The 25,405-nt window shown below is 33.3% G+C and overlaps 1 protein-coding gene across 6 annotated transcripts in view; it reads left to right on the top strand.

The window, feature by feature from the left end:
* The window catches only part of Dmd (dystrophin), a 2,130,457-nt gene that overhangs the window by 464,064 nt on the left and 1,640,988 nt on the right, over positions 1 to 25,405 (top strand). For all 6 annotated transcript variants that reach the window (XM_033760401.1, XM_033760400.1, XM_033760399.1 and 3 more), the window contains exons 5-6: positions 11,532 to 11,624; positions 20,651 to 20,823. In XM_033760401.1, coding sequence (XP_033616292.1) covers positions 11,532 to 11,624; positions 20,651 to 20,823 — 266 coding nt within the window. The remainder of the gene's footprint in view (positions 1 to 11,531; positions 11,625 to 20,650; positions 20,824 to 25,405) is intronic.

Here is a 25,405-nt window from a genome sequence, read left to right as displayed (position 1 = left end):
TATGTATTTTATTGTATTTTGTAGTGTGAAATTGTTATTGAGGTTAGTCCCCATTTTTATAAGCAATGCCCTTTGGTATATAATATTCCATAGAAGAGATGACTCTTATTTTAATTATAATAGCTAATTTCCCAAAATGTTTGATTGCATTTTAAGTTTAGACAGTCTCCCTGTGTTGCAAATTCTATTTTGATATATTTTCTCTCATTATTTTTTACCTCTTTAGAATTTTGTATTATCATAATATTATGATATTTAAAAAAATTACTGACTCAAAATGTATTGTCAAAGTCAGCAGGAAGATAAGTGAAAATACTGCTCAGTTCAAAAGTATTCCCTTCTGATGTGTTATTGTGATCATAAACACATCTGAAATACAGATAAATTTATTTCACTAGTTCATAAGTCACTTAATGAAACAATACATTTTTTTCTTTTTTATTGAGTTTATTGGTACATTCTAGGTATACAGTAAAGTTACATTCATTATTGGGATCTTGTACTTTTACATGACAAGTCTTGGTTCTCATTTTTCCCCTTGTCCCTGCCCTCCCTTCACCCTGAAACAATATATTTTTAAATCTATTTCTCAACCTTGTGTATGTGGCAAATATTGAAAAAGATTTAATGAATTGCTAAATATGTAAAACTCAGTAATTGAAGGCAGGAAGAGTATATACCAAAAACCTATGTTATTAAGTCTTAGGAGGTGCTCTGGCTCAAAACACACTTTTAAAAAGGATTCTCTCGTGTACATTTGGATCAACCAAAAAACTAATCTTTGATATAAAAGATATGGCAGGGAATAAAGAGAAACTATCACTGGAGATCCAGTTCCACAATGGCATTACAGGGCACCCTTTATGTTATAAATATTGAACCATTCATCATTTAATGTGCATGTCTCAATAAAAGAAAGTAGGTACGATTTATGCCAATGTCTTAAAATTTTAAATAGTGTAATGTGATTTTAAAAATGTACACAGTGCAAGGCAGTGAAACCACTGTGCCTTTCCTTGATTTTTGTTCTTTCAAATACATTATATTTAGAAGGATTGTATAAATTCTTCAGTGGCTCTTGAATTTGGATATGTTTTAGCTTAACTACATGATGGCAGTACTTTTGTAAAAGGCAATTAACACATTTAGAAAGTGAATTATGTTCTTCTACAATGAGGGAAGGAACACCCCAAGCTATACACAACTTATAAGAAAGAAATTTATAGATATGAAAGTCCCCCCAAAATAGATGATGGAAGTATGTGCAGAAAGAATAGGTATCAGGATGGATATTTATAACTTCCAATACATGCTACTTTCCTAACCATTAGTTATTTCAATGTTTGGTTAAGAAAATTAACTCAAAATTTAAAAAATACTATTTTGTTGTCTCTTTCATAATATTTTAATTCTTTATCAAAACTTCTCATTAATGAACTTGTAACATGTTTGATGACTTAAATTTATATACCAAGACTGCTGAATGAAAAGATGCTTTATGCTTCGTCCTTCCCATATTTAATTCAAAACATGATCAGATTTATGCATATTAAAAAACAAAAATGACTCTTCCTTGAGATGAGTCTCAAACTCTTAAATGATGTGGGAGAACTATGTACTTTGGAACAAATTTGAAAAACCTTTTAGCTTTCACCTAATTTCACTTGGCTGAATGATATAGGACATTTTGTCATTAGTGCCTGTAGCTGTGAAATGTCCTTGTCAGAGTCTGTCTAAAAGGACAAGAAAAGGCAGATACCGTGTATTGTAAAGATAATAGCTCCCAGCTCCTGTATTGAAATTTCTGCAACTTCCCATTTAAAACTATATGTACTCAAATCGCTCATGAATGTATATATGGAAGACTTTATCCATTTTTCAGCTCTTGCCGAAAAGTAAAAATCATGCTGAAATTTATTAGAGCTTTCACAGAAGTTTGTCACATATCACATAAGTACAAGCAAAAATATATGCATATACATCACACGTATTTATCACAAATGTAGAACTCATGTTCATTTTATTTTCTTCTATTTTAACTTATGCCCTCCCATGGGAATATCTGTTTCATTTTATTATTTGACGCAATTACGGAAGTTATAATTATGTCATTTTTTTCTGATAGCAGAGACTCCAAGAGCCAACTGTTATACATAGGAGAACTTATTTCTGCAAAATTTCAATGCATTCTCTTAAATTTTCACACAAAATATCAATCTTCATAATTATTGTTTTGATATGAGCAAAGTAAGTACATTTGGTAAAACAGGAAACCAGAATTTTGAGTATCCTTAATGACCCCAATATTTAATTTCTTGAAATCTAATAATTATCAAAATACTGATGCAAACACACAACAGTAGATCCATATATCAATGCAAATGTTTTATCAGTGTTTTTTAAATCTTTGCTCACTAGACAGACACATAGATTTCAGCACACATATTTCACTGTTGTATTGTTGAGAATCCTGAAAGGTAAAATTATAGAACGTGCATTAGAAAAAGAAACATAAAAAGGAAACCATTTTACAGTATCGTAATTATTGTATAAGTGAAACTAGTAGTGATTTTTCTTATAAAGACAATACCTCTTACAGCCATATGGTAAGAAATATATAATTATAGCAACAAACAGTTTATGAGATTTTGGGATCTAAATGAGACAAACTATTCATACGTGGCATACAAACATAAAGTGCATCAACAAGAAATACCCTTCAGGTGTGACAAAATATTCTATATTATGATTATTAGGTATTCTTATTCCTTACATTCCTTGGTAATTTGTATATGTGCTGCCAAAGAAAGTACAGTCTTTGGTAATTTGAATAAGACATGTACAGCAACAGTCAAAGCATAGCAAAAATAAATAATATTCCTTGTCTACATGATGTTGTGTAATATTTATTAACATGAAGAAACACTATTAATGTACTTTGTGAAAAATTCTGCAGGTGTAATTAATGAATTAACTCTCATTTTCTGACCCAATTCTTAACTCTAATATTGTGGAATCTTGGTTCATCTTTTATGTTCTGTTTCTCTCTTGGTAAAATTAACATACTCGTGAAAGGTATGAGAACTCTGTAAAATTTACATAACTGATGGTACCATGGTGAAAGCTGTGTGCATAGAGAACTGTAAAGGTTCAAAGGTTTTTTGTTTATTTGTTTGGTTTGGTTTTTTTGAGACAGCATCTCACAATGTAGTTGAGACTGACCTGGAACTCACTATGTAGCTCAGGCTGGTCTCAAACTCACAGTGATCCTCCTGCCTCAGCCTCCTAGTGCTGGATTTACAGGCGTGTGCCATCATGCCCAACTCAAAGGGTTTTTTCAAGACATAAATAAAGAGTTAAGAATTAAACTCCCTTGCTGCTTTTTGCTGCCTTCTACAGCCATGAACTCTTTCCCTTGTTGCTTTTGCTACCTTGTGCATGCCATGTTGTTCCTCCTCTGCAATATCTGCTTGCCATTTACTCTGCCTTGGTGCCTGCCAATTATGAACTAAAACCTCTACAAACTGTGAGCTAAATAAACTCTTTGCTGTACCAGGGATTTAGCTCAGTAGCCCTGCACGTCCTTTGCAAGTGCAAGGTCCTGAGGTCCTGAGTTCAATCCCTGATACCGCAAAACAAATAAGCAAACAAACAAATCCTTTCCCCATTAAAAAATGTATCTTTCAAAACTATAAAAGTGAAAATCATAAAAATGCAAGATGAAAATATATAATAAAGAATGAATCTAGGAAAGTAGGCTCTTTGAAAAGAGCAGCAAAATAAGCATAATTTGGCAAAAATAAGAATAAAAATAGACAAGATTAGTAATGAGAAAGGATGCATAGCATTTTTACAAGAAATTAAGATACTACAATAATTCTATAACTTTTTTTAATTCTAGGAAATCGGTATTTCCTAGTAAAATGGAAATTACTAAAACTGAAAACAGACTAAGTGGAAAATGAAGCTAGATTAATTACTTCAGAAAGCATTTGGTAGGTTATCAGAAAATCTACCATTGAAAAAGGTACTGAGATTCTTCAAATGAGTTTAAGTGATTCCTGTATTTCCAGCTATCTTAGACTATCTAAAAAGATAAAACTCCACAATTCCTTTCACGAAGTCACAATAATGCTGGTAACAGTCAGAAAACATAAAATTAAATCATAACTGTGACAGTCTGAATAAAACTCAAAACTTCTATTATGCAGAATGATATGAAATTGCTTGTAATCACATCTAAGAAATGGTAAGCATCCAGTAATGTTAGCTTCTAGTTAAAAGAGCTTTTAAATTTAAGAAAAACAGAAAACTCCCCTATAGAAAAACGAGCAAAGCATATTAACAGAAAAGTCACAGATTGAATTGTAATAGTCTAATTTACAAAATATATTCCCATTGTACTAGAAATCATGGAAATAAAAAATTTACAAATTGATATATTTTTATTCATCAAGCAAGCAAATCTCAAAGGCAGAAAACACCTATTGTTTGTGAGGGAAGAGCATAGTCTTAAACATTACTGGTTTAAATGCTAAATGTTTTCCAAAAAAGTATGTGGAAATACCTACTAAAATTTATATACACACATCCTTTGATCTAGTAGATATCTTCCTAATGATTACTAATAAACAATGGAAGCATCAGTGTCTAAGGATGTAAATTCAAGATATGTTTCAGTGTACTGTATAAAGTAATACGACAGGACAAAACAAAATATATCAAAGCACTGGAAGCAAAGTGAATGTCTACCAATAGGACTGGATAACTATGGTACATCCAAACTATGAACTACGATGTCATTAAAATGAACTAACAAATGGGGATTGTTGTTCAGCAAAAACAAAATTCAACATGATCTACATATTCTGACTTTCTTATTATTGTTATTGCTTTTAGTATACTGAGAAGTTAACACAGAGCCTTCTTGAACTACAACCTAAGCCCTTTTTCCTATTTTTGTTTTGAGACTAGGTCTCCCTAAGTCACTAAGTTGCCTAGGCGGGCCTCGAACTTCTGGCCTCACCCTCCCAGACTGCTTGGAATACAGTCATGTACCACCATACTTAGCTGACTTTTTTCTATATCAAATCATATATGCATGTTTATATTTTAAATGATCATATAAATAGGGAGAAAATATAATAGAAAGGGTTTTTTGGATCACATTATGGGAAAAATCAAAGGAAGAAAGGAACAAACTAAGTGGAAAATAAAAAAATTTCTCAAAGAAAATAAAAAAATATATATGAATTCACTCAGGCATTTGTGTGAAATAAAATGTTTGTGTGATCATATAAAAATTAAACATTTTTATTTTTTATACTTATTGTGAGCAGTTATTTAAAATGTAAAAATGATATATGTTAATGGAATACTGTGTAATATTTACATGAATACATATATTTCATAATGTATAAATAAAAATTAACATATCCAGCTCTTCAAGTATCATCTCTTCATGGCAAAAAATTTCATTTTTTATCGTGAACTTTTTTATTTTATCAGTACATGTTTGCAGTACATGCAGTTTACATTTATCTTGGGGAGTGGTTATATGTACATAATTCAACTTGTTTCTTTTTATAATCCTCTTCCTCTTCCCTCTCCCTCCCTCCCACCTCCTCCAATTCCCCTATCCCATTTTCATTCTTGCTGATATTATTAATCATGGCTCATGTGATGACATATAATGGTTACATTAATTCATGGTATCAACGTTTCTGTGCATGACATATCTTCATTCTACTTATTTCCCTTTCCCTCCTCCTCATTCCCTCGAAGCACTTCCCTATTACAAGAGATCCATCCCTTTGTCCCTTTCTGTCTGTCCTTTTTCATTTTATTTGTTTGTATTTTGCCTCATTCAAATGAGAGGCACGATACAATATTTAAGCTCCTGTGACTGATTTGTTCCACTCAACATATTTTTCCAGGGGGATTTATTTTACCACAGATGTCTTAAATTTATCATTCTTTATAGACGAGTAGTATTGCTTTATATATACACATAGCACGTTTTCTTAATCCCTTTGTCTGTTATGGGTATACAGGCTGCTTTCAGGGTGTAGCTATGATGAATTGCGCCGCTGTAAAAATTGTATGCATGTAACAGGTGAAAACTTTCAAAATCCTTTCTTCTAGCTTTCTGAAATGTATACTACATTATTATCTAGAGTCACCCTATTGTTCAATAGCTCATCATAACATCTTGAATAGATCTAACTTTTAATTCTCATTGGTCAACTTTTCTTCTTCCATCTGCACCAATGAACCCTCTCAGTCTCTAATAACCACTGTTCTATTCAAAACTTCTATGAGATCAAACTTTTAAATTTTATGAATGAGGGATATCATATAGTAGTTGCTCCATGCAGAGCTTATTTTAACATAATGATCTTCAGTTCTATTCATGTTGCAAATGACAAGATTTCATTCTTTTTTATAACTGAGTAGTGTTCATTTTTGTTTACATTCGACATGTTCTTATTTGTTTATTAGTTGATGGTTACCTAGTGATTCCATGTCTTGGCTATGATGAACAGCACTACAATGAACACGGGAGTGTAAGAGTCCCTTATACATACCGATTTCATGTCCTTTGGCTTTACACCCATTATTAGGGTTTCTAGATCATATGGTTCCATTTCAAGTTTTGGCGGAGTCTCCATGCTATTTCCATAATGGATATGCAGATTTACATAGTCGGAAACAATATGCCAGTGTTCCTTTTTCTCCACATCCTCACCAGGTCCGATGTTTTCATTATTTTTATAGTAGATATTCTTCCTAGGCTGAAGTGATGACACATCACTATGGTTTTTATTTGCATTACCCTCGTGTTTAGAAAAATTGGGAATTTGGTCCTCTACCTCTTGGCTATTTATCTTCTTTTGCAAAACACCTAACAGATCTATTGCCCATATTTAAAATCAGGTTATTTTTATTCCTGCTTGTGAGTCACATTCCTTATATGTATTAGATATTAACTATCAGAAATACGGTGTGCAAATATTTTCTCCCACTGTACATTATCTGTTCATCCATAGATTATTTCCTTGGCTATGCAGAGACTTTCTAGTATTACATGATCCAATTTGTCTATTTTTGCTTTTGTTGCCTCTACTTTGGGGATCATATCCAGAAAATAATTCTCCAGATCAATATCATGGAGTTTCCCCCAGTTTTCTTCTAGTAATTTTGAAGGATCAGTTAATATGTTTAAGTTTTTATCAATCTTAGTTGATTTCTGCATATCACTTGAGCGAAGAGGATATGATTTTACTCTTCTCCATGTAGATACAGTATTTAGATTTCCCAGCATCATTTATTGAAGAGTCTGTCCTTTCCACATTTGGTGTTCTTGGTACTTTGGCCTAAAATCAATTGACTATACATATGTGGGTTTCTGGGCTTTGGATTTTGCTCCATTAATCTAGGCATCTTTTTTTTAATGCCAATATCGTACAGTTTTTTATAATTGTAGCTTTCTTATATCTTTGGAAATTGGGTACAATAGTGTATCCTCTTTTGTTAAGTTTTCTCAAGATCTATGTGGTTATTGTGTATTTTTGTGGTGACATGTAAATTCTAGAAGTGCTTTTCCTACTTCTATAAAAAATGTTATCAGAATTTTGACTGGTATTGCATTAAATCCGCAGATTGCTTTGAGCAATATTGGTATTATAGCAAGCTTAATTCTCCCAATCAATGAACATAGACTATTGTTCCCTTTACTCATGCCTTTTTAAATTTCTTTCATTAGATTTTTTTAGTTTTCGCTTTTCATATCTTCCACCTCTTTGATTATATTTGTTCCTAGGGAAGTTGTTTGAGACAGCTATTTGTGAATAGAGTTGTTTCCCAGATGTCTTTTTTAAAATAGATTCATTGTTGGCATATAGACATGCTATTTGTTTTTGTATATTCGATTTGTGTCCTACAAATTTACTGAATTCATTTTTAGCTCTACAGGGTTGTGTTGAAGTACTCAGAGATTTTTCTGTTTAAGAACATGTCGTTTGAAAAAGAAATAATTATATTTATTCCTGTTAAATTGGGTGTCTTTTATTTCTTTCTAGAGTTTAATTTCTCTGGCTGAGACTGCTAGTACTCTGTGTAATAGCAATGACAAGGGTAGACATACCGTTTTGCTCCTAAATTTAGAGGAAATGCTTTTAAACTTTTACCGTTTAAATTTGCATAGCTGTGGTCTTTGTTGTGCTGGGATATCATTTGAACCATTTGGGAGTTTACTGGCTTTAATTATATTCCCATTGTTGGACACCATCACCACTATGTATCTCAAGATCTTTTTATTATGCAAACCTGAGTTCACACGCACTAAACAAAAGTCCCCAAAGTTTCTTTCTCCCCCAAACCCTGATAACTTTCAATCTTTCAATCTTTATACATTTGATGACTCTAGATTTCTCATATGTGTGGAAACAAAAATTTTTGCTGCATTGTGTCTTGCTTGTTTAACTTACCATATTCCCAAAGTTCAATGATATGGCTAGTACCAGAATTTCATTTCTTTTTAAGGCTAAATATTATTGTACTGCTACTACCACTACTACTATTACTGCTACTAGTACTCACACACACACACACACACACACACACACACACACTTACACTGCATTTTGTACAAACATTCATCTCTCAGTGGCCATTTGGGTACTTTCCATATTTGGCTGCTGTAAATCATACTGCTGTGATCACTGATGTATACATGTACGTTCAAATATCTGCTTCCAATGTTTATTTTTATTTCTTGAGGAAGGCACGCTGCCACTGAGCTAAATCCCTGGCCCTAATTACTGATACTGTATATACCTAGAAGTAGAAGTGCTGGAGCCTATATAATTACTTTTATTATGTGGTCGCCTATTAACTTGTGAATTTCTTTCTTTTGTTTTTCTTTTTGTTTTCTTGAGACAGGGTCTCACTATATAATTTAGGCTGGCTTTGAACTCATTGTGTAGCCCAGGCTGGTCTCGAACTCACAGCGATCCTCCTGCCTCAGCCTGGAGTGCTGGGATTACAGGTGTGCGCCACCACGCCCGGCTTAACTAGTGAATCCCTTGTTATTTGGGGTACTGTATTAATTTTCTTTAGCAGGGCTGAGCACAGTACTTGAATATAATATAAATTGGACCTTAAAGGAATTTTTCAAGATAGGAAAATGGAAAAAGCATCTCCCTACTTCCTCAGTAAGAAATCTTAAAATAGTGAATAGGACTTGTCTACTGCTTTCTCTGTCTTCCGAGGATTATCTGCATGACAAATCAAACTGTAACTATCAGCACTAATTCCCTGAATATGAGTTTTTCCCCTGAAACACATATTCTGTGTTAAATAATAAAGTTATCAACACTGTATGATCTAGTTATCACTTTCACTAGAATTAAATACTATAAATTCAGGAATGTTTGTTCTTTTTGTGTTCTGAGTACAACAGTGTGGGTGAATAAAGCCAAAATATATTTGTGAATCAATGAATCATTTGTTAAACTTATAATGGCTTTTCCATATGGAGGAAATCCTCTCCTCTGCTGTTATATGAGGAATCTCCAGAGGAAAAGTACATAATCGTGCTTTCTTCATTGTGAGTCATGAACATAATCTGGGAGCTTGCAAAGCTGAAGAATGATATCGTGACCGGGATGTCAACAGTAATTCAACCTACCAATATTATTCAGACATTTCCAGTTTTATTTATAATTTTGTGTCCATGCATGTGTTTAGTTTGATGCAGTATTATATGTGTAGGTTTGTGTATGCGCGATCAGAGTCAAACTTCAGGACAGTTACATCATTTTACAGCTGCCTTGTATTGCCCTTGTATAATTACTTCTACCCATACCGTATATCTTATCCTCATACCTAACGTCTTGCAATTGATACTCTCTTCTTTATTTATATAAATTTTCTTCCCAGGGGTGTTATATAAATAGAATCATACAGTGTGCAACACATTGAAGATTAACTTTTTAAACACTTAATTTCCATAAAATTTACCCAAGTTACTGCATGTACCAATAGTTTGTTACTTTGTGTGTTTGCTTGTTATTTTTATTGCTTCATATTTTTTCATAGTGCTGCTCTACCTCAGTTTCTTTAGTTCTTCACCTCTGAAGGGCGTGTGAGTTGTTCTAGGCTTTTGGCCAATAAAAATAGAGCTAGAGTTCTATGTTTTTTCCTATAATCATGAATTTTATTTTTTTTCAAATAAAAGTTGAACACAATTCATGAGTTGTAGGATACATCTATGTTTATTTTTGTAGAAAACTGCCAAATAGTTTTCCAGGGCAGTTGTACCACTTAAATTTTTACCAGCAAAGTCTGAGTGACCCAGTTTTCCTACATCCTCACTAGTATTTGATGTCACTACTCCTTTTCATTTGAGCCATTATGATTGTGTAGCAAATAGTTCATTGCAGTTATAAATTATACTTCCCAAATGCCTAATAGTGGTAAATATATTTTTCATGGGATTGTTTTATTTTTAACTAAACTCCAGCTACAAATATCAGGAGCATGAAGAACAGGAGACATGAAATGTCTTAATCTATTCTTTCTATAGCAAGATACCTGAGACTCGTTATTTTTTAAAAAATAAGTTTATTTATCTCACAGTTCGGGGATTCCAGGAGTGTGGTGTCGGTATCTGCCTTTAGTGAGGGAAGGCCTCATAGAAGATGATATCACGTGATGGGAATATATGCAAGAGAACATGATCACATGTAAGAAAGGAAGCAAAAGAGCAAGCTGAGAAAGCCAAAAATGCTTTATACCAACCCTCTCTGGTTTTAAGCTGAGAACTAACCTTCCTCCTAGAAGTAGACGTTAATCCTCTTTGAAGGTAATACCACCACTGGTCTAATCTTCTCCCAGTACTTCTCCGCCTCTTGTAGTTTCTACCACCTCTTTCAACACTCTTATGTTGTGGACCAAGCTTGGAGCACGTCAAACCATAGTATGGAAATTTTCCTTCAAAATGACAGCCTGTGAGATTTTGATTCCCAAACCTAGGTTTGGTTAGGAAAAAGACAAATATTGACTGTCTCTGTTGTTGTCTAATGTTCTATTATTTCTTCCAAAGGAAGGGTATTTTAATCAAATGTAGTCACTCTTAATGCTAAGAGCACTCTTTGAGTTAGAAGAAGTAATTTCCTCTTTTTTCTTTTCTTCCCTTTTTTCCTCTTTTTAGTTGCGATTTTGTAGTAAGGAAGCATGTCGTAATTTTATATGATTAATGACTGTTGTATACTTGATTTGGTGCTACTAATTGCCCTATTTAATATGCACCGATCTATTTATATGCTAAGCATGTTTTCATTTTATATTGCTGTAAATGTACTGGAGATGGTTTGTTAAGAAAAGTAAATTAATAAATGCATTTGCATTTAAAAAGCTATAATGCCACTTATACTCTTTTAGCTAAATACATTTATGTTCATATTTGCTTTCTTTACAATTATAAATGTGGTCTTCTTTCTTCAAATATTTACCCTTCTCTCTAACAGGTTGATTTAGTGAATATTGGAAGCACTGACATCGTTGATGGAAATCATAAACTGACCCTTGGTTTGATTTGGAATATAATCCTCCATTGGCAGGTAAAAATTCTGATGAATGTTTCTTAATCTTTTTTTTTGTTGTTTTCATTCTGATTCTTGACCTGAAAGATAAACATATATATGTATCTCTAAAAATATCAAGCCATAATTATAGTGTTGCCTTTCAAACTCTTTGGCACAACTCATGTCAACTGAGATAATGAAAATCAGGAGATTATAAAATAGGTTCTGGCATATTTGCAGCAATATTTTCCTATTATTTCAACGAGTAAGGGTAATATGAAACACAGGTCGATAAAAATATTTTTCACAAATATATATGTTTATAACTTACCTATAAGTGAAAAGATGTAAACTAATAACAATGACAAATTAGTGGGATGTATTGTTATGATTATATTTGTATACACAAATTCACTTTAAAATCCAATTCAACAATTAGATTTTTCTCTATCACTAGAACATAGGGCCTTTTGAATGTCTATATTTATCTGACATCTGTAAAATAAAACAAGGTTAAATGAATAGTATATACTTTATACACTTTTTAATCAGAACAACATGAGATTAAATTCAATATCCCTCACTTACCATCTTAGTGGTACTAGATATAATGCCATGTCTTAAAATTATATATATAAAATCAGGGTTAAATGAGAAAATATATGTAAAGTACTCCTTACAATACATCCCTTTTAACTGATACAATCATAGGCATTATTACATTTTTATTCATATTTTAAGATTTCAAAGCCTACTTAACATATGTATTCCTTTTTTTAAATAAGGATTACATTTTTAGAAAACAGATCTACTGATATATAATATTTCTAACTAAAATTTAGCTGTCTCAAGTGTAAAAGCCAGAGTATGTACCAATCTGGTTTCAATCTGTTGCTCAGCTTCTCAAAGTATTTTAAGGAAAGAATAGTTATTTTGCCTAATCAAGCAAAATCGTTAGGTTATTTATAGAGGTGTACAACCATCACATCAATTTAATTTTAGCACTTTTTCTACCACCCTGCAAAGAATTTTCTTTACGCATTGAAAGACTTTCTTCATCCCTACTCCAGCTCCAGACAATCATTAATTTACCTGTGTATTTGCCCTTTTGGACATTTCATATCAATGAATAGTTTCCATCTAGCTTATTTCATTGAGCATGATGTTCACCATCTCCTCCTTTTGTAGCAGTTCCCGCTATTTCATTTAGTACAGTTGATATTTATCTCACATTTTACATTGGTCTTGGTTCGCATGAAATATAATGTAGGCCACAGGTGCACCTATTCGAGTCAGCAGCCATGCTGATCTCCCAATTGGCTTCCATATATTCTTATTCCAAGCACTCCTCTGAACAAGCGCAACTGCATTTTATAACAATACAGACAAAGTGGAAGTGAGGTGAAGAGTGAGGCAGAGGAGAATGGAGGAGGAGGAAGAGGAGTGGGGAGGAGGCCATAACTGATAATTGCACAGAATAGCTCATGAGAGTCTTTCATGAGCCCAAGAAGGCTAATTTCCAGAATTTTCCAAAACCAGAAAGGTCAAACATGCCATCTCCCATGAAATTAATTTCTTTCCACTGCTCAGTATTTCTTTAAATATACTGAAGAAGAGACAGTTTTCCTCTAATCCATTTTGTGAAAAATATAATAAAAATGAAACATTCCAAAACACAGACACACACCCCCTTGTGTGTACACACAAGACCAAGCTTCTTTTTTAACTATTAAATGCTACCAATGTAAGTAGTACTTGGGGAAATTGCTACAGAAGTTTCCCACACACCTTCCACGATATTTGTATATCTTATATCATAGCAATAAATTCATTCTCGGAAAAATATAGTTTGCGGACCACACAGAGTATCCAAAACACTAGCCGTGACAAAGCAAGGAGATCTTAGGTAGGCCCAGAGCTTCAAAAAATTCTTTCCACAGTGCTTATCATTGAGATTAACTCCCCTGATTTTGTCCTTCCTTATCTCTTCAAAACTTTTTCCAACTCCATCTGAGCTGCAAGACTGTCATGTGATTTTTTTTTAATTTGGGGGACACTTTTAGCATGTGGAAGAAGTGCTTTTACCCAGAAATATTTCTTTTTCAAAATTCATGAGTGTATTGGTACATTTTAGGTATATAATATGATGACATTCATGATTGGGAATTTGTACCTTTACATGATATATCTTGGTTCTTATTTTTCCCCATACCCCTACTCTCCCTTCAACCCCTCCATACCTCCCTATTTACAAGAGCTTTGTTTCCATTTTTTCCTTTTCTCATATTTACTTCCCTTCCCCTACTCCACTCTTCCTCCTTCCCCTTTGGACCTTATCTTCCTATTTCATTATCTGTTATACATTTTGATCTTTATGTTTTCATAGTCTTTCCTTGTCTGAGATCTCTCTTACATTCTTCTCTTTACTACCTGGGTCCATTAAATTCCAAATCTTGCAATTTCAAGTAGACTCTTCCCAGCTTCTGCCTACTTACCTCACTCATCTAACATAATGCACCATTCTCTCAAACCACTAAATACTCTGCTCAGGTTTTAAAAAGTTTGCTCAATGCTCCTTATCATACCTCTTTGAATCCCAAAAGATACTTTTTCCCATGAACACAAATGTGCTTTCCTATTAAATAGTCAAAGGGGCCCTTCAATACAGCAGAGATTAAAGGACACTCCAGTCAACTTAATGCACTTTCCAGATCTATCAGATTAAGAATGGTATTAAGAGATAAAAAGATGTGAACCTTTGCTTTCAATACCCCATGCTATGTTATTAATTGTTCTGTTGAGAACTCTTTGAACCTCTGACAACTCAAGAATGCCAACTCTATTTCCCCATCACTCTTTTTCCAGTTTACAGTTCAAACAATATCGTTAGCATGAAAAATAATGTGTATTTCAGTAGTAAGTGGCTTTGAACAAAATTGTGATGCAGACAATGAATGTCTGGATTTTTTTATTATTTCTTTTTATATATAAACCATCATTTTTAGAGTGGTAAACTCAGCTCTGGTTCCAGTTTTGCTGCCTAAATCAAGGAAAGTACTGAATTCCAAGGCAAATCCACACCGGAATCTTTATTATTTATACAACACATGATTTCAAGAAAATGATGACTTTTGCACTGCTGAAAGCCCTTGTTGTAAACACGTGTTTGCATAATAACTTCTGTGTGAAATAGTTCATGCTCTGCTTTTCTGCTGAGCATCATAGAAGCTATATTTCCTTACAGAAAATTATACATACTCTTTCACCCCTGGCCCTCCAGTACAACTCATCCTAATCACGTGTTGAGTTCTGAGAAATAATTTTTGAGATTGAGTTTAAAAGGGAATTTTTATGAAGCCATGCTTTTGGGATCAATACCTGGGGGAGGCCAGAGTGAAAGGAAGAAGAGCTACAGCTGTGGTCCTTATCAATAACACCGTTACTCCAGTGCACTGCGAACTTCGAGTTAGAGTGAGAGTTTAGAGTGGTCTAAGTGGGCCCAGATTTGCCGAGTGTTTATACCATTCCTTTTCATCAGTCGCTAGATATAGGCTTCCCGGGGAAGGGTATGACCTGTGGTGACAGGACTTTCCAGATTAGGAAGTTGCTGAAAAATCTAGCACATGGATAATGCCTGATGATAACTAGAACCACAAACGCTTGTTGAGAATGTCACTGATCTGCCACGTCCAACATACCTTCTTTGCCTGGTTAACTCCTACTTATTTTTAAGAACTTACTTCTCAATTACATTTCAACAATTTCCTTTAAAAAACAGATTTATAGTTTACACACACACACACACACACACACACACACTGTTTATTTCTTTTTCTCTTTTAGGGACAGTCAGCCCTGAGGGCAAGAGTTTTTGCTTACAAGCTTACCTTCAAAATGTGCTTAGTGATTTCTGATCAATTGTGTGTAGGAAAAAATGAATAATTATCACTTATTGCTCTTTATATTTTTTTCACTGCAACATTGGCACCCAAGAATAAGCAGTAGCAATGGAGCTGAGGCTCCTAAGCTGTATTAGTGACACAATGATGCTAAAAGAGTTTTGGATTGAATAGAGAATTGTCCTTTAATATTATGTACATGCAGGGAAGTCTGGCTAAGCATTTTACAAATGCATTCTATCTCTTCTTGGAGGATTGCCTGATCAGTGAAAAACTATTGCCACCACTGTGCCAGTGTCTACTGATTCCAAGCCTCAATAGGCATAGGACAAAAGTACATGTCCTATAATTGCTGTACATGGGTGTAATGTAGCTTGTAATTTTAGAATATGATGTGAAATATCATGTATCATATATATTTATTTGACCTATTTATTTGCTGAGTAAGTAAGCAGCCAAGAAAAGAATTAAGAAAAGTTGACAATCTACCCCTGATAGAAATAACCATCAAACTATCATGACAAATATTTCATATCTTCAAATTATTACCATGTTTACAAAATGCTCTCTCAAATCTTAGTATTTCAAAATAAATTTAGTAATAGATCCTAAAATTTGCATTATATCTTTCATCAAAAATATGACTGAGGGCCAGGGATTTAGCTCAGAGGTTCTGATGCCTGCCTAGTAAGCACCAGGACCTGAGTTCAATCCCAAGTACCAAAAAATATATATATATATGGCTGACATTGGAATTCTTAAAATATGTATCACAGCAGACTTTTCAATATAAACTCTTACATCAAAGAGAGCTTGAAGAGAACTATTTAAAGCCATAAAGAAAACAAAATCCAACCCAGATTGATGTACCCTGCAAATTATCATTACAAATTGATGGAGCAATAAGATACTTCCATGATAAAGAACACATGAAAAAATTCATGACTGTCAAATTAGCACTCCAAAAAGTTCTGAACGATATTCTAGAAAAAGACAATTACATGGATCCCAACAGAATGAAAATACCGTCAGGATAAGAAGTTAAACAGAGGGGAAAGAGAAGAAACTAACAACAGAAAAATAATATGAAAAGGATAAGTCAATACATATAATTATTACCATCATTGTAAGTGGTCTCAATTCCCCAGTCAAATGAAGCCAATTGGCAGACAGGATCAAGAAACAATATCCAAGAAACACATATAAATATAAAAATTATACACTGAAAGTCAAAGGATGGAAAATAATACTCTATGCCACAGAAACATGGGAAAAGCAGATGAAACTGATCTATCTGCAGACATAAGTGGATTTCAAGACAAAACTGGTTAGAAGAAACAAAGTTCACTATATACTTATTAAAGGAAAAATCCAAGAGGAAGATAAAGGGCTAAAGGTGTAGGGAAAGTGGGAAGGGTAGGGGAAAAGTAATAAGGGAAAGGAAACAAATATAAGAAACTGAAAAAATGGAAATAAAGTGTTTGTAAATGGGGAAGGGAAGAGGGGGTGAAGGGAGGGCAGGGACAAGGGGAAAATATGTGAACCAAGACCTTTCATGTAAAGATACACGATCCCAATAATGAATGTAACTGTACTGTATACCTAAAATGTACCAATAAACTCAATGAGGAAAACAAAAAGAAAAAAAAAATGTAAATATGTATGGGCTAAATACCAGTATAGCCCACTATATAAAACAAACATTAATGGACATGCAAAATCAAATAATCACTAATACAATTGTAATAGGGCACCTCAATATTTCACTGTCACAAGAACAGATAACAATCATAAATATATATGCACCAAATACCAGTGCACCCAACTATGTAAAACAAATATTAACAGACATGAAAATCAAATAAGCACTAATACAATTAGTATTAGTCACAAATTGATGGATTAACTAGACAAAAAAACAACAAAGAAATAACAAAGCAGAAACAAATATTTGAACAAATGGACTAAGCAGATATCTCCAGAGTGTTCCACCTCACAACAACAGAATACACATTCTCCCCAGCTGCACATAGGACTTTCCCCAAAGTACACAACATACTAACTCATAGAAAATGCTTAAGTACTTACAGAGTAATAGAAAATATTGCATGCTTATTATCAGAAATTAAATGGGAAATCAATGACCAAGAACCTACAAAAGCTGCAAGCATCTAGCAAAAAAAGGAACATGTTAAACCCAAAGTGTGTATGAGGGAGGAAATTATAAAGATAAAAACAGAAATTAATGCAATTGAGACTAAGTAAACAATGCAAAGAGTGAATGAATAGAAGAATTGGTTCTTTGAAATATTAAATAAAATAGACAATCCCTTAGCCAACCTCATGAAAAGGAAAGAAAATATTCAAATCAACAGAAATAGGAATGAAAAGGGTAAAACCTAGATGATTATCATTACCTACATTAAGAAACTGCACTCTAGTAAGATTGCAATGCAGGAATGGAACGATTCTGTGATACATAAGAATTACTAAAACTAATTCAAAATATAAAATCCTAAATAAACCAATATCAGTCAATGATATTTAAAAAGTAATTTTAAAACTACCAACAATGAAAAGCCCATGTCCTGAAAGCTTTACTACTGAATTCTATAAGAAATTTAGAGAAGATCTAAAGCCACTAGTCCTCAAACTCTTTAATGAAACAATACTCACACACTCATTCCTGGAAGCAAGCATTACCCTGAATTCAAAACCAGAGAAGCATCCAATCAAAAGAGAGAATAGTGACCCATCTCCTTAATGAACATAGTTTTAAAAATCCTCAAGAAAATACTAACATAATGCAGTAAATCATTAAGAAGTCTCTACATCATCACCAACTAGGATTCAACCCAGAGATACAGGGATGGTTCAATGCATGCAGATCAATAAATGTAATACAGCACATTAACAGAACCAAGAACAAAAATCACATGATCATCTCAATAGACAGAGAACATGCATTTGATAAAGTCCAGCACCCATTTTTTATTAAAAAATACCTCCATAAAATTGGAATAGGTCTTTATCTCAATCTGATAAAAGTCATCTATGACAAACCAAGAGCCAATACCATACTAAATAGTCAAAAACTGAAAACTTTCACTTTAAAATCAGGAACAAGGGCTGGGGATTTAGTCCATTGGTACAGTGCCTGCCTGGCAAGTGCAAGATCCTGTGTTTGGTCCCTGGTACCAAAATATTAAAATAAAATAAAAATAAAAAATACACAGGAACAAGACAAGGAGGCCCACTGTCATCACTCCTACTCAATACAGTTCTGGAAACACCAACCTGAGAAATTATAAAAGATAAAGAAATAAAAGGAACAATGATAGGAAAGGAAGAAGTTAAATTATCATTATTTGTGGTTGAAAAGATAAAGTCCATAGAAGACCCCCAAAACTCCACCAAAACATTCCTAGATTTAATAACCAAATTCAATAGCTTAGCAGGATACAAAGTCAACACTCAGAATTTAATAGCATTTCTGTACACAAATAGCACACACTGAGAGAGAAGTTAGGGAAACAAAACTTTTCCTGGAAGAAAGCATTACGCTAATACCAAAACCAGAGAAGGATCGAACCAAAAAAGAATACAGACCAATCTTCTTAATGATCATAGGGGCAAAAATCCTCAAGAAAATACTGAGAAACATAATGCAGCAAACCATTAAGAAGACCATACACCATGATCAACTAGTATTGGTCAATAAAAAACAATAGCATCAACATTGATGAATATGATAATTATGTATATCAAAAGAGTACCGATGAAATTATTTTTTAAAAATTGATGGGTACATAGCTCAGTGCAAAGACCCTGGGTTCAACCTTTAGTACAACAAAAACAAGCAAACAGACAAAAACAAAAACCACTTCATTAAGGGTGGAAAAAAGTTACCATTAAAGTAGCAGAAGTAAGTGTGGCCAGGCTTAGTAAAATGAATTTATATGTCAAGAACTATAAAGCAGGATCGGGAGCATAGCTTGGTAGTAGATAATTTGCTTATCATGCTTAAAGCCCTAGGTTTTTATCCATGAAAATAAACAAACAAACAAACTATATGTATTTATCTCAAAACATTTGTTAACTTCTACATGGATGGAAAAGCAAACTGAAATATTCTATTTAGAGTTCACAATAAATATACATGACTTGATTAAATTTTGGTAGTATATGTATTTTACACTTCCCAAAGGAAAGCCCTAGGTAGTACAAACTAATCACATTTACCTATATATTTCTTTCAAGTTTTTCATAAATATTCTTTAATTAGCATATGTAGACAGTATGTTCAAGGTGTTGCTGCATCCTTGAAATTCAGGAAAAAATGCTTAGAATGGAATTTTGTATCAGATTACTCAGAGGAATGAAACTTTGAAATAAAATAACCTGCTGAATAGCATTTACATATAGATAAAGCCTAGTAAAGAATCAAATGCTCTGAAACCAATTAATGAAAGTAAAGCCAGGCCTACGTATCTACAGCTCTTAGGTATAAATAATTCTTATTTTTATTGTATTGAATTTTTTTGATATAAAAAATTAAAATGGCAAAACCTCTCTATTCCTTTTTTCATTTAGTCAATAAGCATAAATGGCATTATTTTAAATTATAAACCTAAGTTTTTTCTTTAGTTTTTGCAATATTTTAATTTTTCTCAATAATCTTGTTTGTATAGATAATTGAGACCTAAAATGATTAAGTTGCCCAATAACACAATTAGTTAAGAGCAAAGACTATATCTGAGCCTAATCTTTCAAATAAGTATTTTCTTACCAACTGTGCTATTCTTGCTATATAAAAGTTCACTGATTGATCTTGTTATTGAGTGACAGTAAGTCTATAATGTTCTGTACCTTCTCTTCTATAACCTAGCCATTGAAAACTAGAAGAGCAATTCTTACAATAGTAAAGTTATAGTTTAATACGGCTAAATTCAAGAGTAATAATAATTGTATTGGAGATATGCTCCAACCTGTTAGAATAATTTCCTAACCAATTAGAACAGTTTTGGGCCTTGGTAAAATCTATTGCAAATTAGCTCTAAAGTTGTCATGATTTATTACTAAAAATTAATGATATTGACATTAAAGTTTGCAGAGTTCTTCAGGGAATGTGTTTCTTACAAAAAAATTTCTTTACACATGTAGGTAAAAAATGTAATGAAAAATATCATGGCTGGATTGCAACAAACCAACAGTGAAAAGATTCTCTTGAGCTGGGTCCGACAATCAACTCGTAATTATCCACAAGTTAATGTCATAAACTTCACCACCTGCTGGTCTGATGGCCTGGCCTTGAATGCTCTCATCCATAGTCACAGGTAAGGATGGTACTGAGATGCTCAGTAATTTTATAAGTAGTCATTTATACACAAATATTGTTCTTCCAGATCATTTCTTGATACGCCACATGTTATATATGTTGACCACATTGATTTAACCATCCATTGAAATGGACTTATTAAAAATATTCTCCCACTTTTTATATGATGCATCACTTAGTTGTTGAATGTTAAATTTAGTGGAGCATTAAATCAGTTATGGTGGAGGGAGATGATCGAAATATTTGAGATTGAGACTCTAGAACCTACAGGTTTTATTCTAACTTTACTGAGAATGAGAATGGTCTCTTTGTAGAAACAAAATATTTATATGTGCCTAAAAAAAGGTTCCAAGTTTCATGCTAGTAGTTGTAGTAAAATTAGTTACCATCATTAGATAAAAAATTAATGAAGAGAAATATTTGTTTTATGATATATGAATTTAGATAGCAATTACTATTAGTCCCTGTATATTTTATTCTGTTTCAGGATTAAAAGAGGCTCTGAGCATCTTAGCAACCGAGGCAAAGAACAAAATACAATGAGTTGTATGACTCAGTGCTCAGAATAGCAAATGAAAAATTGCTCTGGAACAGCAAACCAATCACTATAAAGCAAGGGAGAGTCACACTGTGTTTCTTTATAAAGAACCAAATATTTTTAACCATATTCCATAAGACATTATATTGCCTAAGATAACAAAACAGTTGCTTGCTTCTTTGTATAATGAATTTATTAAACAAAATAATAAGAGCTCAAGAAAAAGCAAAAAAGTTGGAAATATACATCTATATATAATATATAACATACAATTATAATACATTTATATATAGTAGATTTAATACTATGCATGTATATGTATTTATTTGTTCTAAGGGTTATGTACTTTAGTGTTATCATTACCGTTGGCTCATTTGCCCAGCTCAAGTCAAATACATTGTTTAATTAACAAAGTTGAAAATGCCACTGCAGAGAGAACACCTTCCCAGATATTCAGAGCTGATTATCTTTTCTCACTTTGATCCCCCCCACCTCCACCCCACCCCACCCCCGCAGCTACCATTTCTTATGCCAATCTTGCTCCTAAAAAAAATCTCAGAGTGCAAAATTTTTGTCATGGTAAAACTCAAAACAAAGGCAAACACAGTGTCTTTGTTAGGGGTCCTACTCTGGCTAGGTTTAATTAACCACTCCCAGCCAGGAATTCCCGGTGAATGACCAACAACTTGGTTTCAGAAAGAAAGGAGGCAGACTCACATCTAATCAGCAATTTAAGCAGGGTTTCCAAATTTTTTTCTTTCGGGACAGAAAATATTTCCACAGCTTCAATATAGTCAAGTGAGAAGGAATAGAACCGTTCATTCTTAATCACAATTCAGGACTCATTTATGCAGCCACATGTTTCACCGGAAGGGCCTGAGAGAGTATTGATCTTGTTCTTCATGTACACATTTGCAGATGAACAAAAATATTGAGGATCAGGTCACGCAGTCATTGTTGGCTCTTTAGCATTTTTTCTTCAAGTAGGAGACTTGAATCCTGCAAGCATGTGAACACACTACATTTGTTAATATTTCATTTTATGATGACTGAATATATTTGCAGGTGATACAGTGTACACAGTCAGACTGCCCTGTCCCTGACCCTCTTTTTTCTCAAAATATCTTCATTATATATTCTCCTCTTTTGTACTGAATGAATCATCAGTAACTATCGCTTTATCCATTACATAGTTACGTTTCAAGAGGTTCTCCACAGTTGTTTAATGTTCTTTCATGAATCATCGGACTCTTTGTCTCTGACAGCTGTTCATATTGTTTATCTTAATAAAAACATGGGTGAAATTTTTGTTCCAAGGTGATTGTCATTGGTATGCTTAGGGATGTCATGAGGTGTCTTGATTTTGATATTTGAGTGACTAAGCCTTATGTAACAAAGGGTCATGCTTAACATAGAGCCCGAAGATTGGCAAAGGGCCTTGGAAATTGAAAGTTTTGTGTTAAAGCACAAAGTGCAACAAAATGGATTTGAAAGGAATCCAGATTGTATTTTTATAGGAAAACCCAAATATGCAGATAATGTTGTTATAATTTTAAAATCGAGATCAAATGATCTTCCCAATTCATTATTTTATCGCCATAGTAAATACACCTTTTTAAAAAATCAAATGTTAGCAATGCGAGGAAAGGAAGAAAAGAAACAAAATATGCCTCTGGACCCCCATTCTTCTCCTTCACATTTTGCCCTTCGACTCAGCCTCTGTCAGCTAGCTCTACTTTCTTTCTGATGGCGATAGTAGTATGTATTATATATATTTATTTTCTGCTGAAATGAATTTTGACACTATATACATCTGTTCCTTAACATTAAGTCTATAGGTTATTACCTCTCACCACCATCCATTTCCTAAAAGTGTAATCATTTTCCTATGTTTTCTCTTTAACTTTAAATGACATCAAACTAGCTCTTTTGAAGAAAATTTTCATCCAGTTCAAAAAGTACTATTGACTATCTGATAGTAAGTGTATGGAAAGCATCACACTTATCCTTACATTCTTCCCTTTTCTCCACTTCCCATTTTATTATTTTGTTATTCTTTCCTAAATATGAGCAATAGTTTTATATTTGTTCTTTAAAGATAACTGTTTTTGGCTTGGGTCTGCAAATTGAAAACATATTACTATTATATATAGGTAGCCTTAGAACATAGTAATAAAAGCTAGTATTTGCAAATAATTACTATTTTGTAGGCATCATTTTAACTGAATTATCCTAAATAGTTCTTGATATAGATATCACCTTTATCTCCATAGTACAGTTTAGGAAACTGAGGCACAGAGAATTATATAATTAAGCTAAGACCATTTGGCTAATACCTGGTAGACTCAAGGTTTGAAATCTCAAAGTTATGAAATCGCTTCATTTAAAATCAGGTGACCCTTGGCTACATGTTCTGTTTGGAACTGAGGCCCAGATTAGCACTCAAAGCTCCATGGCTTTCCTCTATGACTGGATAGTTTTGTAACTTTTGCGCATTTAAAAATCAGAGATATTTTCCAAGATGGAGTGAGAGAAGCCTGTAATACTAGTAGTGCGGGAGGATGAGGAAGGAAGATGAAAATTTCAAGGCCTGCCTGGGAAGCTTAGTCACCCTATCAAAAACAAACAAACAAAAACTGAGCTGGGGATGTAGCTCAGCACAGAGAACGTAGATTCAATCCACAATACCAAAGAAAGAAGGAAGCAAGGAAGAAAAATGAAAACAGTAAAAAAAAAAGATAATCAGAAATATTTAAAACATTATTTAACAAATAAATGTTAATGATTTAAATTAATTAGCCAATTAGATTAATTAATGCACTTAGTGCTATTGTCTAGGGTTTGTGAGGCCCTGGGTTGATACTCAGGGCAACATACAGGGATAGGTGGATTGAATTTGTTTTCTTTTTAAATTTCATTTTATCAGTACATTCTTACCATACATGATGATCACATTCATCATAGGGAATTTGTATCTGTACATAATGTACCATAATTCCTATTTTTTTCCATTCCCCCTCCTTTCAACCCTTTTTCCCTCCCCAGGTACAAATGCCCTGATTTCACTGTTTCCTTCCATTCTCTTTTTTTTGTTCCCTTTCCCTTTCCGTTCATTCCTCCTCCTTCCTCCCTTGTTCCCTTTCCCATTTAAACATATTTGTCTTTCTTTCTGATGTCCTCCACTTTGCTTCTTCTTTACACTTTGGTTTTCTCGCATGAGAGAAACAATGACATGTTTAAGTTTTTGTGTTTTATTTCACTTAAGATATGGTCTTAAGGTGCATGTCTTATGTTTATCTTCATGGCAGAGTAGTACTCCATTATTTATAAAGTCCATATTTTTTATCCATTTATCTGTTGATGGGTATCTCAGCTGTTTTCAAGATTTAGTTACTACAAAGTATGCTGCTATAAACATAAATCACATTGGTATGATATTTTTAATTCTTTCAGGACGATACCAACCTTAAATATTATAGTTTCTCTTACATGAGAAACCCAAAATATAAATGAAGAGGAAAATAAAACATAGATAATAAGGAAAAAGAAGATAGATCTTTGGCAAAAGGGAAGGGGATCAAGAGATGGAGGGACAGGGAGGGACAAGAATGAAAATGTGTATGTACATATACCAACTCACAACACGGAGTATAATCATTATGTACTAAAAATGTGCACTAATAAAAAGCACTGGAAAAAAATAAATGACAAGTTCTCATGTTTCCCCATTCTCCTAGCCTCTCTCCCCTCCCCACTTCCCTATATAGAGAAAATTAGTTTCCATTTTTTCCTTTTCTCTTATTTTTCTCGTCCATTTTCACCTTTCCCCTACCCCTTCCATTTGCCCAATAATTTTAGACCTTTTCTTCCTAGTACAAAATATCAGTTGTACGTTTTGATCCTTATCACACTTTTAGTTCATCACACCAGAGAAACTACACGGTATTTACATATGTATGTCCTATTTATTTCACTTAAGAGTATGTCCTCAATGTGCCACCACTTAGCTATAAATGTCTACAGTTTCTTGTTCTTTATGGCT

This window comes from Fukomys damarensis, unplaced genomic scaffold (genome assembly GCF_012274545.1).
Source record: "Fukomys damarensis isolate Sample0158 unplaced genomic scaffold, DMR_v1.0_HiC HiC_scaffold_39, whole genome shotgun sequence".
Taxonomy (NCBI): Eukaryota; Metazoa; Chordata; class Mammalia; order Rodentia; family Bathyergidae; genus Fukomys; species Fukomys damarensis.
The sequence above is the reverse complement of the archived record's forward strand: the minus strand, read 5'-3'. Positions and strand labels throughout refer to the sequence as shown.